Here is a 20297-nt window from a genome sequence, read left to right as displayed (position 1 = left end):
GCTAATTCGCAAACCCGACACGATGCCCCCCTTTTCCGACACTGTTCTCGTACGATCGTTTTCCCTTGAGCGGGAAAAAAGAAGGCCATCCTTCGGCTAACGATGGGCAATTCTCACTGAGCGGCGCGGCTGCATGAATGATTGTGTTGGTGCTGCAACCAAGTTGCAACGAAGAGGGAATTTTACCGTTGTGTCTGCGCCTCTAACGGATAATTTATCAGAGCGGCATCTAGGGCTCAGCTCAACGTTATCCCTACCGGGCTGCAAATTGCTCGAGACCAACATATTAAAGCATTTGTTGCACTTTTTATACATTCTGTTGGGGTTGTTTTTTTTATTCTTGTTTTCTCATTTCTGAGAATACTGAATCCGTGTTTTTTAATGAGAAACCTATCTGTGTTTCTTTACAGCTGTGGCTTAAAAACGCCGTCGTCATAGAGGGGGTATTAGTGAATTTAATATATCGTCTTCTTCAAACTCATGTTTATCAGTTGTCTTTCTTGACCAACATGTTTTCCATTTGCAATTTAGTGATAAAGTTATAATAAACAATGGCTGGCTAATAACATAGTTATTTTTAAAATTGTAAGACTTTGCGATTATTCTACCCGAAGATTCAGTTTCTCATATGTATCAACCGTTTCAAGCATCCACTTGTGGTTTTGTTTACTACGGCTAAGAAATTCGTCAAAACTATAGATACAAACTCACTTTACCTCAAGCGCAAACCGGAGCGAGCGAACAAAACCTAGAGCAGATCAGCATAAAGGCGACACTGCCCGCAAACCACAGCGATCCCCATCTGGTAAAGCTCGGGAGCGAAAGCTCTACTGGCGCCGATGGACGCTAGATTTTTCACTGGTCCCTCTCATTTCATCGTACACCGGACAGCGGTGAGAATTTGTTTTCCCTTTTGGTCCATAAAACCAAATTGTCTCATTAGACACTTGTGCTCCATTGTGCAGCACTAGTTCAGCCCGGACTGGAGAAGGTAGCAGATAATTATGCGCCGGTCGCGTAACATAGCCACGGACGGAGAGGGTTAGCCCCTTCGCGCCAAACGCAACAAAAAAGTGATCGGTAAAATGGGTGATTATGTTGGTGAGGGATAGAAAAAAAACAACAAGCCAAGCGCAAAACCTAGACCAACGTTAGCTACGGCCTTCAGCCGGTTGCGTCAGAAGCAACCAATAAAAGAATGACCGGGGTGTAACATTTCATAAACGCAAACCTATGTCGATGTTAATGTGTTAGTTAGCTTAATAAAAATATGTAGCAACAATTTGTTTTGATAGTAATATCTCTATGAAGGTGTAATAATCAAAATATGTGTAAAAATGAGATAAAATTATCAAAATTTCCTTTCTTGTATATAGAATTTGTTTTAATAATAATAATAATATAATGTTTTATGACATCTTAATGATCAAAATATAAACTTTAAATACATTTCCAAAATTTCTTGTCTCGTACATCAGCACATGAATTAAAATGAAGAGAATGTTAAAAAATATTTTTTAAAGTTTGTGTCATTCTTGCAATTTGCAAAATTCAAATTAGAATTAAAAAAATTATTTACAATAAGTTGTTGTAAAGGAAGTTTAGTTAATCAGCTTTTACTGGACTAGTAGAGTCAAGTGAACGAAAAGAACTGCTCTTAGCTCAGATCAGCACAGAGCTCAAGCAAGTAATCATATTCTTGAATTTGTGTTGTGTGCGTATAACCTTCCCGAATGAGACAACCAGTCAATTACAGTACGTGATTGTTTAACCAAACTAAAAAGTAATGCTTCGTGCATTGAAAGCTAAACAACCTCGACGGTTGTGAAAGAATTTCAGTCCTTCCAGCCGAAAAAGAAAATTGTTTAGCAGAGAGAAGCGGTAAAAGCTGGATCATAAAAATTAAATTCTCTCCCAACTGCTTGGAGGCTTGGAATGAAGAACCTGACGACAAGTAGGACGTAAAATATGAGAAAACGAAACGAACGAGAGAAACGTACAATTTCTGCAAATATGTAACTCGCCAACCGAACTCCCCACGCGGTCGAACATTTTTGAGCCGCACCTAGCGAGCCACATTTGCGCACCGTCCAAACTTGGACCAAAATGGGTGTCTTACGCAGCACGACCGAAGCAAGGCACCGGATGTCGTTGAACTTTGCGCGGTGGGGTTGGATAGGCAACAACACACCAACAAGAAGGGCAGTAGTTCTTAAAACGACGTGGATTCTCTGACAGTTGAAGGGTAATGAGCAATGTGTATAAAACAACGGAAGAGACCAAGATTGCCTTCCTGTGCTTTTCTCCAATCTTTCTTGGCCACCTTCTGGCCGGGCGGTGGAAGTGAGGAGTTTGATTTTCCCAATCAAGTTTTTTCTTTTCTTGTTTACTCTACTCTTGTAGGAGCTCAAATTCAAACAAAGCCATCCTAACATGCTTTGGTGAGCAGCATTGAAAGATACCTAGACAACTTTTTCATGCGCAAAATAGTAGAAAAAGTTAACAACAAAATCTCCACGGTTCGTTGCTTCCTTGAGCAACTAAATTACACTTCGTGCAACATGTCATTTAGAGGTGTTCAACTTGTCATCGTGGCATTTAGTAAAAGGAAACAACTAAATAAATGTTTTGATAGAGAAAAAGCTACATAAATGTTTACGTTCTATGAAGTCGCAACATCAAATCAATCAGACGGTTTCATAAGCTGTCTCAAATCATCGCCATATGCTACATAATGCATTGTTCGTCTAGTGCACGAGAGGGTTTGCTTTTGTCTATCTTGGCCTCAACCGCGTGGTTTGATGCGTATTGTGTACAATCAGCCTACTTGAGAATTCTGCTAACATTTCGAACACCATTCGGTGGAATAATCCCGCGCTGGAATGCATAACGAAGGTGCGTTTGGCAAAATGTTTTCCCCCACTCGACGGTGCCCTTGCGAGAAGATCCAAACGCAATTTATGGATTAAATAAACAATGGTTCTGAGATATTCAATGATGACCTAGACTGAACAGCTCGTTTATTGTTGGGCACTGTTCATTGACTTAGAAAAATGAACGCGAATTGTTACACACATTGAATAATATCTTGTAATGAAGCGAACTTTAATCTTAATATTCGGTTGAGTTTCGGGTGCATTGCGCAATATTAACCGTTGAAAAAGACGGAAGAAATAAATATTCTTATACTCACCACCACAAACTAAGGTAGTCGATTTCGTGACAGCATTTATCCATTCGTTCGGGTATTCAAACATATGCAGAATTCAGGTGCAGTAGAATCCATCCACAGTTGAATGTCTGGTAGCAAGTGGGCAAACCAGTCGTCCGTACCACGCACAGATCTGTGGCCAATAATATGAACCACCGCTCCGCGTGGAGGCCGACATCCCACCCACATCCGTGCGACGCAACCAGCTGGCAACGCGATCGAACATTCCTTACTAGGAAACAGGTCGATCGGTAGAATTACTCACTAATCGAAACCAGTTTTCGATTTTCTAGACACTTTTCTTGCTCTACACCAGCACTGATGGTTTAAGTCACAGTCCTTTGTTTGCTTTCTTCATATGGTGTAGTTTGCAAGGGATTTTAGATGGTAGTTAAAGAGATTTTTCCAACTTCGCAAAAATGATGCCATTCATTCTGAATTTTTTTTCTAATAATTCAATTGTAAATATCATTCATTTGATCGCCCTGTGTCTCAATCTATTTTTATCAATAGCTTTGATAAGAATTACTCATTACACATTTTTATTCAATACATTTTTTTAGAATCTAGGACCAGTTTGTAAATCTTTGTTTTTTTTTTGATTTGTAGAAATAGATGTTTTTCTATAATATTTCGACTATCAGAGTTAATAAAAGTTCAAAACAAACTATGTTAGGGTCAAAGTTAATGAATATTTATATCATAATGCAAATACAAGCTGTTTGATGCTGCCATTGCAGAAAATATCAATGAACAATGTTTTTTCCATTATGATTTGGATTTCATGAGTTCGACACATTGATTTTTCCGTTCTTTTTTGCTTTTTCATTGTATGGTGTAATGCGAATAGCTGCCGATATTTGTTATAATTGTAACCTCTTTTTTATTATAGCTGAACCTTAATGTTTTATGGAGATATCCTCATATTGCTCGAAAATAATATCCTTATTCACAGCTGTAGAAACTAAAACGGTCATTATATAAACAAAAAGAAGAGATAAAATGTGTGAGATTTGAAATACTATTCAATATCTAAATCAATGATGTAGCTGTAAATATGATTGTTGCACTGCACTTATCTCTCAACGCGCCACCTGAGTATGATTTTATTATTTTTTAACTTTTGGATTTACCTTACATACACTTCAGTTATATACAACTTTTTATGTCTGAAAATATCTAGGGAAGAAATTTAAGATCCACCAGTTTCTTGTTCATTTTACACCAACATAAACATATACATCATGTGTTTTATGTTCATAAGCGCTCTTTTTTCTTCCCACTTTTCTTCGGATCGTACCGTGTACCCGACAATCATGATCCCAATGTTCACAACCTTGAAATTAATCATCGTTTTGGACGGCTTTCACTCGTAGTCTTCGCTACTCCGGGAAACAATTGAAGATACAGCGGCAAATATTCGTGGGTGCAAAGAAGTATTTGTGTTTTTTTCTATTTGTTGCTTCTGAACGAATTTTTGCTTCCCGCGTATGATCTGTCATGACATGCTAACCACAGATCATCGAGTACAATGCCCAACTGAATTTCCCTCCTACGAAGCAAGAGATCGTTGTGCACGTTGGAACACGGTTTTGTTGCAAATAAATTTTAACTTACAGCTTCCATTGTGGCGCATTTAACAGCGTGATAAATTGTGCTGCTTTTATTTTTGTGTTTTTCTTTTATTATTTTCAACAAGGTCAAGCCGTTGGCTACGAAAGCAAATGAATAAGTCATATGTAACCGTGAATGCAATTGATTTGTGTCTCGTGTTTTTTAATTTATGCATATAAACCCCTCTTTCAGCCAGGCCTTAGTACACTGCATTACACACTTTGTAGGATTAAATGAGTCTATTATATCTCATCAGCTTGGACGGCTGCATGTTTGAACTTCGTTTAACATGTACAAAATACAAGTACCTGCCTGATATAACTCAATTCGGAACAAATCGAAATTGAAAAAAATATTGATAACGTATTGTATAAGAGACAATGCATCTTGAAATCTAATATGTTCCAGAAATAATAGCATATGTTTCTCTACTAATTTGTTACATTTCATATATACACAGACAAATTGTATTCATTAAAGAATACAGTTTCTATTGAGCTGAGCCAACAACTGAATAAATTTAACATGTTTTGCAACACGTGTTTAGAAATGTCCATATTACCCCCGGGAACATTTCACCGATCCATCATCGAACTCATATAAATTCAGCTTTAGGGCCTCGAATATGCTGCCCCCAATCAATGAAACCAGCAGTCGCCTGAGGCCATAAAAAAGGCAAAGCCTGCAAGGAAAACCTACCCTTGGATGGAAAGTGACTGTCGACTGCCGGGGGCCGACTTGACACATTAAAATTCACCAACGACCGAAACTGGACGTCCCGTTTCTCAAGATGGAATGTTAATTGCGTGCGTACAGCTTTGGAAATGCGCTGCAGCCATTTACACTAACTTTGTGTGTCTTCTACTCCCCTCGAGTTGGGAGACGATCGATTAAATTGGCCAACCAGTTCTGGCAGGGCTTAAAAGACCGGTATGCATACCACACAGAATGCTAAATATTTTTCGCTCAGCGCTTAGTTAAATTACTTCAGATTTGTTGGTAAACTGGCAAGTCTATAGGTTCGATGGCCTCTTAGTGTTAGCTTATCAAATGATGATGAGAAAAACAAAATCCTGTATAAGCATAAAGCGTGTTTGTAGAGAGGTCAACAAAGTCACCAAGGTTAACACTTTCTCGAACTAACGATTGTCATTAGTGTAAACACAGGTGATTGATGATATTCAAAAGCCCTATTAGATGTTGGTGGTCGAACAAACCGATGAGCCACACATCTACGTCTTACTGGCTGGTTCAGCAGCTTGAAGATCACGTTGTGAGCACTTTGCTGAAAAACAAGCTCTTGTGATTTCGGCTGCTTTCTATATTTTTGTAAAAGAGAAATCTTCGAGTCGTATTACAGATACCAATATACGGGAAACTGATCTCGATGTGGAATGCCAAGCCAAATCTTGAATTGTTTATTTTGGGTGCCACAAAAAGGAGTGCCATTATTGCCTTTCTTTAGTTAGTTTTATTAAAATGTTTCAATCAATTATTTGAGTATTGATTGTGCGCTTGCCTTTTAAATTATAAATTATACATATACGATTATAATAATGTTTGATATTAAACGCTGTGCCAAAATATCATGCACACAATCTGGATGAAGTTTTATTGTTTTGCTTGCGTTTGATATGTTTTCAAATCGCACATTTCTTTCAATCATAGTCTGCATTCCCAACCATTCAAGGAGTTATACTGATTTTGCGATGAAAGATGTTCTTCCGATCTCAAAGATCTACTCTTGTATGGGCTGAAATTAATAGAATGAAAAAAAAATACCACTAACGATCACTACTTGAGGGAACACGCAACGTGGAAAGAAGAAAAACAAAACAGATACAGGAATGCAAGCATAAACTTTGCAACCACACTGCTCGAGCGTGTGATGCTGCTTAAAATAATTTTCAGAAAACGGACGATGTTCACAAGAACATAAGTTTCCCTGTTTTCCTGTTCCGCGCGAGAAAATGTAGCCCGAGGCGCAGTGGTGAAGTAGAAGAAGCAAAAAACAAAAACAAAGCAAAGAAAGGAAGGAACAGTTATAATATACCACTTGCTCTCGATATTTCCCGTCCCATTTCCTTCGGGTGGGCTGCTTTTCTTCACACATACACACAAACACACACACAAGTAGTCCCACCGTGTGCCTGCGACGGCAGCGATTAAACTAGCTCACGGCCTCGCAGACGCAGATGTAGACTGAGCCGAAGGTTAGCTTAGAGGGTAGAAAATGGTTGCAAAAACTAGGCATAACATACTTTAAAGCTACTTATGTTCATCTACTCCAATGCTGAAGAGGCCTAACCACTGTTAGAATGTAAGTGTTTTCTGAAGAGAAGCTTCTCGGATAGAATGAGTTTCACGATGTCGGATTATTTTTCAACACATTTTATTGAATATTCAGCTATGTTTATTGTGACCAATAAACTGTGACGAAAGATCGCGAACGAATCTTATGTATATCATTTTCGTATTAAATTTCGATAAATTCAACGTTTGCTCACGTGCTGTCGTTTCAAGTTCAGTGTAAACTTTCACAATCATTTACACGGCACAGGGACGACAGTCGAACAGGATGGGGCGGATTGGCCGAAAGCGAAAGCTGAACCTTCCTATGTGATTCCGAGATATGGAGGATACCGAGAGAAATCGTAATAGAAACGTACGCCTTGCCTAGTCGATCTGTTAAACGTTACACGATTTCGTCACTGTAGGCCCCGCGCGGAATGAAGCGAATTCGAACAACGATCATCTCGTTCTTCACATCACTGCTCTCCTCTGTTTTATCCTCCGGCATCGCAGTGACAACGAAGCAATAAAACCGGAAAACCTGGACCGGATCAAGATTTCGCTTTCTCCGCTATGCCTCTTTTTTGGACTGGGGGTGAGAGATAGATGGGCGGGGCTGGCCTTATCATTTTTGCATCAAAAATTTAATGTAGCGTAAAATCAATATATTGGAACTCAATAGTGGCCTAAATGAAGTTTCTAATAAATGACCAGATCGATTCCAACGCTCAAGGACCCGAACCATGTTGTTGGAAGGACTATGGGCTATTCTCAATTTTTTGTTTTGTAGATTGGATGAAAATAACTAAAACGACATTTAACCAGATTCTAATGCTGACTGTTAGATTCTTATGCAGCTATAATAAAATTTGAGATTGCCCCATGTTGTAAAGAGCTGGGTCAAAATACATTATCAACTCAAATTTCCTTAGATTTTTAAGGCTGTGAATTTTGATTCTGTTCTTTTTTTTGTTGTTTCACTGAGAGGGGTTTTGTGATCCTTTTAAAAAGGCATGATAAATTTATTGGAAATGAAACTAAATTTTTCTACGGATTGTTTGCTTTCTATGTGCGCTCAGTAAAGCAGTTTGATTTGAACAAACTGCTGTACAAGTTCATTCGAATTGGTATTTTAGCATAAACTGTAGATGGATCGCCTTGTAATACTGTAAGAATTATTGATTTACTAATTTTGGAAATTTTATTTTACTTTAAAATGTTGGAATTATATAAAAGAAATGCGTTTCTCGTTTCAGTTAAACAAATCCTTTGTCTTGTTCTGTGTGGAATTACTAATGTCGCTTCCATTATGTTCAGTGCTATAGGAAGTTGGGTTAATACAAGTAACAAAAAGTAATATAACCAAGGGTAATTACTGTAGACATTTAAATGCCACTACATCTCTCTCTATTTACCAGGGACGACTGTGCTTAAAATACCATTTGGTTGATAGTCGCGTGAAAAGAGTGGTAAGCCAGAAAACGAAACCAGCAAACAAACAAACAAATTTATACCATATGGCGTCCGTCTGGGTACCGTCCCACGGAAAGTAGAAAAAGGTGCGATACGATAATTTCACGATGAACCACACACACTGTTGCCATAGTCGGAAGCTGTCCCAGCATTATGCGAGCGAAGCAGATCACTTTCGCTTTTTACAACCGCACTTCGCACGTCACGTGATCACGCACTAAAGAGCATTTACCTTTTGGCAGACGCTTCGCCGACCGATCGGTGCATATGTGTATGATTAAGGGGGCGTTGATTTTGTTCCACTAATTGAATTTGGCAACGGTTGCATCAATCGACGTAGCATAATAGAATCGCGCGTGCCTGTTGCGTTTGCACCACGGCACGATACGTTTCCTAATTGCACTTACGAAACTGCATGAAAACCGAAAATTTCGCCAGCGCGTAGTTCTGTCGCCTGCGGCAACGGACGGGTTTTCCACGAGCTCGTGCAACTTTTGTCACCGTCCAAATGTCAATATTCGACTATTCCACGCAGCGGTTCGCATAGCTTCGGTGCTGCTTAACGATAATTACAGACACCATTTTCGGGGTGGGTTTCCTTGGGCACTTCGCCACACGCGTCCCATATGAGCAGTGACTTGCGAGCCCTCGAAAAAGCTGCGTTTCGGAGTGAAAGTAGTACCGGTGTGTTGAAGCGCTCACGCGAGATTCCAAACGTCGTCGGGGTCGATGGTCGTGTCGTGCTGAAGCTTAGCAGTTTTGGTAGGATCGCAAAGCGCATACGTTTGCGACAGAGTAGTCAAATTTGCTTTCTCTGGAAACAGGTTCAGAGTTGGCTGTATCCATGAATAAGATGCTTTTCTTGCTGCATCTTGCAGAATTCCATTATTTTATTTTTAGTACTTGTTGAAGAATGTTGAGAGAATGTTCAATAAACTATGATATTTCTTAAATCGTACTCATTTCATCAAATCGCCATAAAATACCACATTCACAAAAAAACTCGTCTTGTTCATGTGATGCTTGTTACGTCGGAACAGAAAAATTAAACTTAAACGGCAATATGCACTTTTCAAGAATATTCAATTGACATTAATTGTTTGCAGTCCATTAAATCTCCCAAGCAAAGATCTGTGAAATTCTTGGTACATTATATAACAATAAAAAATAATAGAGAGAACCATCTCAATTTACCTTCAAACATTATACTCGAAGAGTTGCTGGCCCATTCGTTTCCGTACGGCATAGTAAACTGATGATGAGGCGAACCTGACGCCAAAATACAGCTACATCGATAGGTTTTTAGCTGTTGAGCAGCTATTTTAACATAATTTAACATATTTTAACGTCATAAGATATTCATAAACCGTCAAATAAATGTTCTTTCAACAATTGTAAATTAGAGACTGATTATGTACATACATACTAGAGTTGATTATGTTCGGAAAGTCCCATCTCGTAAAAGTGTAGAAAAATTGCATGCTTTGCTTCGTATTGGAAGCAACATATTGCAACCGGTGGAGCCCGTTTTATGTTTGGTCTCTATTTCAGGAATACAACTGTCGTTGGTATTAAATCCATTAAAATAAATACCTGCTGTATCAAAACTGATTAAAAGTTTCATTCGATTAAACTATGTAACATGTTGTTCAATTATCTAATGAGCGATTCTTGATGTCTGTCATGCAACTCTTACAGACACATTAGAAAACCTACTTCACAAAGGCTATAGCATTTGGAAGGCAGCTAACGGGTGCGATTAAACTAGTTCATAAAAATTCCATCTTGACCAAGGAGGCGTATTAATTGTTACGTTCTCCCGAGAATGACAATTTAACCAACTGAACTGACTAGTTGTTTTTCTCCATCCCTCTTTGTTGGAATGGAATGTTTGGTTTTTCTTTCCCGTGTGATAGCTGTTACTGCTCGCGATCGGCATTCGATCGGCAATCAACGATTTACATAACATCCACTTACCTGCGCACTTGGCGCGGCTTTCGAAGAACCGAAGTCGCCAGTGTTTGATTGGCTGACACACATCAATCCGAGAACGGTTTCGACTGGATCACCGTTGGCTGAGCCCCATCGAGACCAGTGCTTCTCATATCAACTATGATACTCGCTTTCTAGGTGCGAACCCTAAGGTTCGTGTCTTGCGATCCATTAAGATCGACGAGATCACCTTTTCGCACGCAATCGCTGTTGCAGCTGATACTAATGCAACCAGCGTCGGTTTAAAGCCCCGTGCTGGGACGTGTCGCTTTTCCCCCCATTGCTTCCCGACACAATCGGGCCGTTGAGATTTTCTCTCTCCCCTCTTACACACACACACACACACATGGTCGATTAGTTCCGACATTCCTTCCCGAGTCGGGGTGATTGGCTTAGGCGAATTACTGGCGCCTACATCGAGCCTTCGTGGAGCATCCTTAGGCTCTAACTGCACCGTGTAGTCATAGGGCGCCGTTGCACGCATGTGTGAACCACTCAAATAGTAAGCAGCAAACCTCGAGCAGACCCGGGCAGAAGCCCCACGGCATGAAAGGAGAATGTAAATAAAGCAATTAACTGTTATAAAACGCTATAACGTTTTCCCTTCCCAAAGCCAAACTCTCAACCGGCTCGGCTATTGATGGGGTCTGAATTTCTCCCGTCTGTTTCCAGCTAGACTCGCCAGAAACAGCAACGATCGCGAAAGTATTATGAGTACGTGCAGTGCTGGAAAACAATTGTCAATCACATAATGCCGATCGGGAACATTTCTTTCCCTTCGGTGTGCCGTTACAATGCCAAACAGAGTATGTAGTACAGATAGTATCGAGGTCGATTGTGGGTTCATGAACCACGATCGGCAAATTAAAACTAGTTTGTCTACATGTGTTTTGTAGGGTAGAAAGTTTTCCTCGTCGGTATTTTGTGCTACGGTGACACATCCACACTGCATGGTGTATGGTGTTCTTCTGTTGAGTGTGATATATTAAGTCTAGGAAACTTGTTTCAATATATTTTGGTTAAGCAAATCATTCAAGATCTTCTATTAGTTATAAATTCACTTGGTGGGAACTGTAACTAAATACGCGTGACACATTATGAGGCTACTTCGTGAAAATATTTATAATACATTTTCTACGACCGGAAACCAGTTCCTCAGCCACGTTACGCATCGATACGGGATGTGCTCGTCGAATTAAAAAACAATCCCCTTAGGCATGTGTGTCTTGTGGGTTATTTTTTAACCCACTGCGGACACCGCGGCCTCGCCAACTTCCACAAATAACAACCCTCGTGTAACCTACCTTCTGACCCAAAAATGGGTTAATCAAATGCGCTCACTTATCATCCATCACGCGGTTCATATCGCGCCGCTTTTGCGCGCGTGCGGTTATGTGCATCTTCTTCCACCATTCCAATGACCCGTTAGGATTAGTGCGTGGCTCGCAAGTGGCAGTTTCGATGCAACATCAGCGTATGTGCTTGCTCGTTCGAACGGATACCATACGGGCGAAGAAGTGGCCAGGATGAGGCAATCCGCAACCCGATGGCGAAGTTCAAGACTTTTATGAGTCTCCCGCCATTGGCCTGAAAATTATACGTTAATAATACGTTTTATATATTTATCGCTTTTCTTATACCTGTGAATCTAAAACGAGAAACTGTTGAAATATTTATCAATTACCTGTGATTGTTGCAAGAAGAAACGATTTATTAAAACCCCTTGATCTGACAATCAAATGTGATTAGGGCAAGAATTTTCGGGTGGAGTTAGATAAATTTAACGCAATCATTTATCAATAATATTTGTTTCAGTTCATGTAGATTGGATCCCAATCTGAAACTTAATTTAAATGGTAATAAACTTTACTGAAATATATTTTCTGATTTAATAGCAGATAAGAAGATAGAGCAAGAAGATAAAAACATTAATAATTAAATAACGTCTGATAATTTTTGCAGCGTTCAAGTGTTTTTCTAGAAAGTCTTCATCTCTCCAAACAATATTTTTTCAGTAATCTAATTAGATTGTAATCGATTAATGAACGATCTAGTCGACTTGAAAGATATAAAAAATTGAACGGGAATACTGTCTTGCCCCTTTGTTGCATATTGTGACACAACCTGATGGAAGGATTTGATACACTTTTCTGTTTCTGTGCCTCAACAATGTCCGCAACGGTATGCTTCTTCATGCACAGTTTCTGGTTGTGCAATGAAATGGCTAATTGAGTAACAGCACACAGCGAAGTAGTATAGTAGCGAATATGCGGGCGGGTGGTTAAATCATAAATTATACTTTGGTTATACGGACGTTCGCTACCCAGCGCGCAAGTGTTTCCAAACGATGATATACCGGAAAACTGCTAAATGCAGCAAAGTGCACATTCACTATGTTTGTTATTGTCGGAAAGATATGGCCCATTGCGTCGATCCTTTTGTGCATCTACATATACATCAAACCAATTCTTGCGCATGTTTCTGCCTGCTGTCTTAAGACGCTAATGTGGGTCTGTCTTTGGACTTTATCCTGGGTTTCATTGAACCAAATTAAATCATTGTTCCCTGATAGTTTCGCATAATAAAACTTTTTATTCTGAACAAAGATCATAAAGATACACAGGTTTTATGTGTGAAGGCTCTTAGTACTCCTTTTCAATCGTAACAGGTAATCTCGAGTAGATGGCACCCCAAATTATGAATGCTGTTGTGCTAATTTAGCTTTCCGTTACACAATATTTATCTAACACTTGGAGTTGCTTTAAAATGGCTCGTGTTGCGACCACAATTTGCAACACCATCAACAGAAAGGGAGTATTTAAATGATGCTACTAGAAAATGGAACCTTCGGGCGAGACGGAGCTTGCAGTGAAAACGCAACAAATCATAAATGCGTTCCCATGCTCACGATAAACAATGCAACTGACTGCATTGTGCCGCTCGGGCATGGGAAAACGTGTGCCAAAGCGTATCGTAACAATTCACTCCGTCCAACGCTGTAACGAACGTTGACACTTGGGTGTAAATCGTCATCTGAGACGGCATCATCTGATAAGACTTACTAATTTAGGGCGAAGCGAAAGGACGCGTGTTAAACATAAACAATTCGAGGACAATGGGGAATGGTTGAACAAATGTTCATTTTGCAACTTCCCCGAAAACTACCATTCAAATCGAATTTGAACGCGTGTAACAATAGTGGAAAGCCACTTGACTTGAAATTAGTTGCTTTCCTGTGTGTATCATAAATTACAGGTTGCAATGAAAGCCACAACAGAAATGAAACATTTACCTTCAGATATATTGAAAACTAAATTTATTGCTGTTGAAAACCATTTGACGACAAATGGAAAACAGCATTGTTTGAAAGCAATAGTAATGTTAATATTAACTTTTAATACTTTTTGCAATTAAGTTGGTTAAACATACTGTCCTTCAAAAATGTTTGTTGTCTTTTGTTCATTTTAGGTTCCAAATTATCAAATGAAATGAGTAATCAGCATCCAACGAAAGAAGAATACTTTCGGGCAAATACTTAGAAAACCATCACTAACTTTGAAAGCACACAGTTGTCCTCAAGCGCATTCATTTCGTTTCATCCGTTCACCTTCCCAACTGACCGGAAGCTGACCGGTTCCTGCCTCGAAATGACCTCTTCCTACGAGCGCATTAAATCGGAATGCAAACAAAAAGGCGTCCTCTGGGAGGACGACGACTTTCCGGCCACACAGTCGTCCGTGTTCTACCATCAAACACCTCCGTTCACATTTCAATGGAAGCGGCCACATGAGATCGTCTCGAATCCAGTGTTCGTCAACGACTCCACCGCGCAGTTCGACATCGTGCCGGGGAAGATGGGTGATCGGTGGCTGGTGTCCTGCCTAGGGGTGCTGTACCTTTCGAAAGGGCTGTTCTACCGGGTTGTACCGGCAGATCAGAATTTCGACAAGCCATACTACGGCGTGTTTCGCTTTCGTCTGTGGTGGTGCGGCGAGTGGCTCGAGGTACTGGTCGATGATCGGCTGCCGACAATCAATGGCAAGCTTGCCTTCCTGCAGGCGCAAAACACCAACTCCTTCTGGCCGGGGTTACTGGAGAAAGCGTACGCGAAGTAAGTCTCCATTACGTACACGTCAGTAGTTGATTGATTGGGTTTTCATGTAAGATGTATTTTACTACCCACACACACACAGGTTGCACGGATCATATGAGGCGCTGAAGTACGGCACACTGCTCGATGGCTTGGCTGATCTGACCGGAGGCATCACCGAGTCAATATCCATCAAGGTGGACAGCAATATCATCATCCGGCCCCCGTTGCTACACAACCTACTGGACACCACCAGCATAATCACGTGTACGATCAACAATGGAACCATCACGCAGATACGCAACCAAACCGAAGCCCTGCCAAATGGGATACACATTGGCATCAACTACCGGCTCTGTTCGATGGATAAGGTAATTCTATGGGGACCTGAAAACCCATACCCCTATGGCTCTATCTCAAACGCGGTTATCTTTTATCCCTCCCTTGTCAGGCCGAAACGATCATGGGAGACACAGTTCAGTTGGTACGACTGCGCAACCCGCTCGCACAAACGCTCAACAAAGCGGCTGCGAACTTCAACGGCGACTGGTCGTCCTTTTCCAACTCCTGGGAACGCGTGACTATGAATGAGCGCAACCGGCTCATCGAGCAGCTCGACCAGGGCGAGTTCTGGATGTCGTTCTTTGACATGACGCAAACCTTTACACATCTCGAGTGCGTTCATCTCGACTCGGACACGGCCCGCGACGAACCGCAGCTGGCGGACAAGAGCCGACGCTGGCTGATGCGACTGTACCAGGGTGCCTGGAAGCGGGGCGTAACGGCGGGTGGTTGCCGCAACAATCCGGACTCGTTTCATATCAACCCGCAGTTGCAGCTGTTCCTCAGCGAAAAGGAGGACGTCATCATCTCGGTGAACCAGCACAGTGTGCTAGAGCCGAAAGTCATAGGATTCACCGTGTACAATCTAAACAGTGGTAATGCACTCCCAGTTGTGTTTGATGGAGTTGTTCCGGAGTGAACTAATCGCGCTTCTGCTACTTTCCAGTGCAAAACATCAACGGATGCCTTTCGAAGAACTTCTTCAAGAAGCACAAAAGCTTAGTCAACTCCCAGTACACCAACTCGCGGCAGATCAGTCACCGCTGTTCGCTCGATCCTGGTCGCTACCTCATCATGGCGACCACCTTCGAGCCGGCCGAGGAGGCGTCCTTTAGCGTTCGGGTTCTCGGGAGCACCATTCGACTGGCGCTGCTAGAGACGCAAACAATGCTCCTGCTCGATCCATTCCCGCTGCTCAACTCCAACACCAAGATCCTGATCGATTCGGCAAACAACAATAACAATAATAATGGTATCGCCTGCAGCACCGCGCAGTACGAGCCAGTGTTTATGCAACTGGCGGACGATCAGAGGTAGGATGGACGTCTCTAATAGCGACATGAACGTCCACAACTGACGATGTAACAAATCCGTTTTTCCGTAGGACATTGAACTGCTTCGATCTACAGGAGTTGCTCGAGGCGTGCCTTCCCAATGATTACATTCGCAGCTGTGCCAGTATAGATGTGTGCAGGCAGGTCGTTTGCCTGATGGATGTATGTATATGCCAAATAACCACAAAGTTTCTCTATTAAAGACATTTCTTGAACCTTTTGTACAGAAAACCAACCGAGGCCGTATTAATTTCAACGATTTCAACAAGTTCATGATCAACCTGAAAACCTGGTGGGGCGTCTTCAAGATGCACACGAAGGAAAAGTCGGGTATACTCAAGGCGGAACGGTTAAGGGATGCACTGTTCGACGTCGGGTTCCAACTAAGTACCGACAATATATCCATTCTTATTTTACGGTAAGCCACGGCACACATGCTCTAGTAGTTAAGGTGTCTCCTAACAGCTCCATTGACTCTGTCTTTCGCAGGTACATGCGCCGAGATGGCACGTTGCGGTTGGCAGACTTCATATCGGCCATCCTGCATCTGACGATGGCCTTCGAATTGTTTAAAGCGAAAGATACAAACCAAGATGGCATTATCAGCATGGGAATGAGTGAGGTACGTAACATAGGGCACACGATATGATAGTCCACAGAAATGTATATTTTAACACCCCACTTTCTATATTTTTAGTGGATTAAATCCGTCTTCATGTGTTGAATATAGCTGAGTGTAACCCTCGACCTGGATACTCGGCGTACTATGCGGATATTTGTTGATTAAGCACAGTCGGTATCTTTGCCGAAGGGATTCAATTAGTATGCCATCCAGAAGTATGCCGGTTTTAGCGTTGCTCGTTTGGTATATCATACTACTTCTTCATAGCATGCACATTCTCTACCATAATGAAAATAAGATTAGAATAAAAGTTGAGTAAGAACCCTCCGCCCAGTTGGCGTGTTGTCTTTGATCGATATTGTAATATAGTATGCGTAAAAAAGGTTACCTTATGGTAATCATAAAACAGGCCCACTGTTGCACAAAATTACTAAAGCAACAATGCGGGGTGATGAATATGTTATGCGAATTTTGTACAACCGTATCGAGCAGCAAGTGACAACGTAAGGAACATTGCTTATTCGAATTCCGGTTAAACAGTGAAAAGCTAGTTGCTAATATTAAATGTTGATTTTTGTTGCAGGATGTTTGTGAATTCTGCATAGTTTTGTAAATAAAATGTCATTAATAAAAAGTATCATTACTAAATGAAAAATCACTTCTTGCAGCATTCATTTGTTCTACTCAATAAAACATGTACATAATTTACCCGCGTTTTCTTACAATCAATTGGATGTTTTCTGGTCCCTACTACACGCAAATTAGAAATCTAAAGTAAAGAGGTAAGCTCTACTTTGAACGTTAGTAACCACCGCTCACTGATTCCATTGGTTGAATATTTTGCTGAGCTCTTGAGGTATACTTTCTGTGCTTCGATTCCGCCTATGTATTTACTTGATCCTCCAGAAGCGCAACGCTTCCAAAATATTTATTTTGGTTTTCTCTCTGAATAACATTGAGTTATCAACATATGTACTGCAGATACTCGTATAAATGGTCCCCATTTGAACCATTTTCTCCTTATATTCTTCAGCCAGTTGAAATGATATTGATAGTCATTTCATTTATTTCATCAGTTAATTTTGGGGCAATTATTTATGCGTCATTTACGTACTGTTAATTTCAAACAGCAAACTGCCCTGGTCTTAAAATTAAGACAAATTTTCTTAATTCCCAAGAATAGCTTCTTTTATTTACACTGTCGCAATATTCGTATATCCTGTAATCTGCATGCTTTTACATGCTTTAAAATATATTCAACGTTAAATTTTAAAATTCTATATTTTCACCGGGGTTCGTTCGGTAGAGGTCACTGAACCGGGTACGCTCAAGCGCCCTCTAGCGGAGCCGGGCTACCCGTGATACGTTCTTTGAATTTGAAATTCGATCGCAACGTTTTTTTATTTGCCGTTGATTCATTAAAGGAAAGTTCATGGTTGTCAAAAGACCGCCTTCGCTTCTGTTGCACCATTTTCACCAAAGTGATGCACCTGCATGCATTCAAAATCAGCTTATTTTAAATTAACTAATAAAAACGGAAAATTGATAACAAACTATCGACAAACTGCTACAAACAGGGAAATCATAAGATAGAAAAATGGATATAAATAGATAAATGCTCTAGTAAAGGATTATGTAATGCGGATATACATGTAACGTTTATTATTATTCCAGCTAATTGAATGGCTTTAGTATCTAGCCAAAGGCGGATCATAGGGTAAGCAAACTAAGCAGCTGCTTGGAACCCTCAGTTTTCAAGGGCGTCCATGTAGCTCTTTGTTTTATTTAATGTTGAAATTATTTTTATTATTTTGAAATAACTGGGTTATAAGGCGGTGGATTTACTTTTGAATGAAAGTAAATTAGGAATATGAAAATGCGTGAATGATCCAACTTATCTGAATTGTGCTTTGATGCATAGGTGCAGTGGGTTTTGAAAAAAGATGTGATTGATAGCGTAAATTAAGAGATCAGTGTAAAGATATTGTTAAAGAACAGAAAAATTCTCTGTTAAATGAAATTAAGGTTTGCAAGTTGAGCTCTTGGCAATAAAAACTTTGGTCAATGGTATATATATAGTATGTTTTCGGGCCCTTTACCTTGTAGCTGCTTAGGACCCCTAGACCGTTGAATTCGCCTCCGTATCTAGCGTTTTAATTCAAAAACTATTTTTCTCATAATGTTTCTCTTTCTAGTAGAAAGTTTGTATTATATTTTTCATCGAACAAATCCAGCTAAGCTTCAAATTTTCAGTCTGTTTTATTCATCCAGCACGAAGCCTCATGCTTATTCAAATTAGCTGTTTTCGCCAAAAACTGAATTGAAAAAGAATGCCCATTTTGCCAACATCCTGTAGAATATTTTGTCATCATTTTTAAGCAGCTTATTGACCAAAAAAGCATTGTCTGAACATCAACAGCCTATGTCAATTACTTTACGATCACTGTTAACCGGTTCTTTTTCAGGTTCATTTTACTGGACCAATGTTACCAAACCATTTACCCTGTGACAATTAGATGATGGTCAATTAAGACGGTCTGCAATCATGTCATCCTTCAGGTTGTCGACAACAACATCGTCGGCGACAGAGGCGATTAATGCTAGTGGTGTAACCGCAAGACCAGACACAGCGGTGTTTGGAGATTAGCTTTGTTGACTTCTACAGATTTACCGGGGGGTCTTGCCGGCTACAAACACACAAACTACAAGGTCAAAGAGTTTGTAGCGCATTTCGTCGCGTTGGCGGATGCGTCTGAGGGTCCGTTTCGTTAAAATGGAAATTCATGGCCATTTTTAATGAAATCTGGGAGCATCAAGTGAAACTTATCGCTATGCGTAATCTAGTCAACGGGAAGAGCGATGCCCGGCATGTTGCTATGCGTACTGACCCGCCTGTAGATAGTCATTGACACATTCTGTACGATAAGCGTATAAAAATTGTACCTTGTATCGATAGTCGAGAGGTATTATACATAAGAGACAAGTAATTGGTGGTGAGGGTTAATGCAATAGACCTTTGTTTCATCTTGTGATTATACAGCAAACATCTTGCGTTGCACATTGCTAGAGAGCTGATATGTCTAAACTGATTATCTAATGTCCCATACTTTCAGCATTGAGCCGTTCTAGAAGAAGAGTGCAAAGATTTAATAATTTATCTTATATCATCTTTTATGCAGGAAAGAGTGTCACACTCTTGTTTCATGCGTTTTAGTGCGAGAAAAATCAGCAACCTTTATCCCGATGGGCACACCCTGTTAAAGCGAATGGCGCATAGCGTCTCGAAGGAACTAACTGGGTGACTTGTTGTGTCAATTTCAATTCTAGGTCTATCTGGCAATAATCATGCAGTACCGTTCGACTGCTTCGACTCGTCGGCACATTCGGTACATTTTATTATATAATTGAATTCGGCGGTACCGAATTTGCATACGGACGAACTACATAAGCGTCGGTAATGAAGAGGTTCCTCGAGTAGACCGAGTTGACCAGTATCCTGTCTCTCCTCGAAGGCGGTCGGGTTCTTTGCATTAGGGTCTGCTTGTTTATCCCCACAGATTACACCGGAGTTCCATGACAGGGGTGAATTGATAAATTGCTTTCACG

At 40.6% G+C, this 20297-nt stretch overlaps 1 protein-coding gene across 1 annotated transcript; it reads left to right on the top strand.

Annotated features, from left to right (window-relative positions):
- The first annotated feature begins 14229 nt into the window (after positions 1-14229).
- LOC131289838 (calpain-C) lies at positions 14230-16793 on the top strand. The gene is made up of 8 exons (XM_058319173.1): positions 14230-14693; positions 14776-15043; positions 15124-15610; positions 15682-16048; positions 16120-16231; positions 16297-16487; positions 16559-16691; positions 16767-16793. The coding sequence occupies exons 1-8, from the start codon at positions 14230-14232 to the stop codon at positions 16791-16793; spliced, it is 2049 nt and encodes a 682-aa protein (XP_058175156.1).
- Positions 16794-20297: the final 3504 nt, after the last annotated feature.

This window comes from Anopheles ziemanni, chromosome 3 (assembly GCF_943734765.1).
Source record: "Anopheles ziemanni chromosome 3, idAnoZiCoDA_A2_x.2, whole genome shotgun sequence".
Lineage (NCBI taxonomy): Eukaryota > Metazoa > Arthropoda > Insecta > Diptera > Culicidae > Anopheles > Anopheles ziemanni.
This window is presented reverse-complemented; position numbering and strand designations above follow the sequence as displayed.

Coding starts and splice junctions, on each gene's coding strand:
- LOC131289838 (XM_058319173.1), top strand. CDS start 14,230: ATGACCTCTTCCTACGAGCGCATTAAATCGGAATGCAAACAAAAAGGC. Junction 15,044..15,123: donor GGCTCTGTTCGATGGATAAG/GTAATTCTATGG, acceptor CTCCCTTGTCAG/GCCGAAACGATCATGGGAGA. Junction 16,232..16,296: donor AGGTCGTTTGCCTGATGGAT/GTATGTATATGC, acceptor CCTTTTGTACAG/AAAACCAACCGAGGCCGTAT.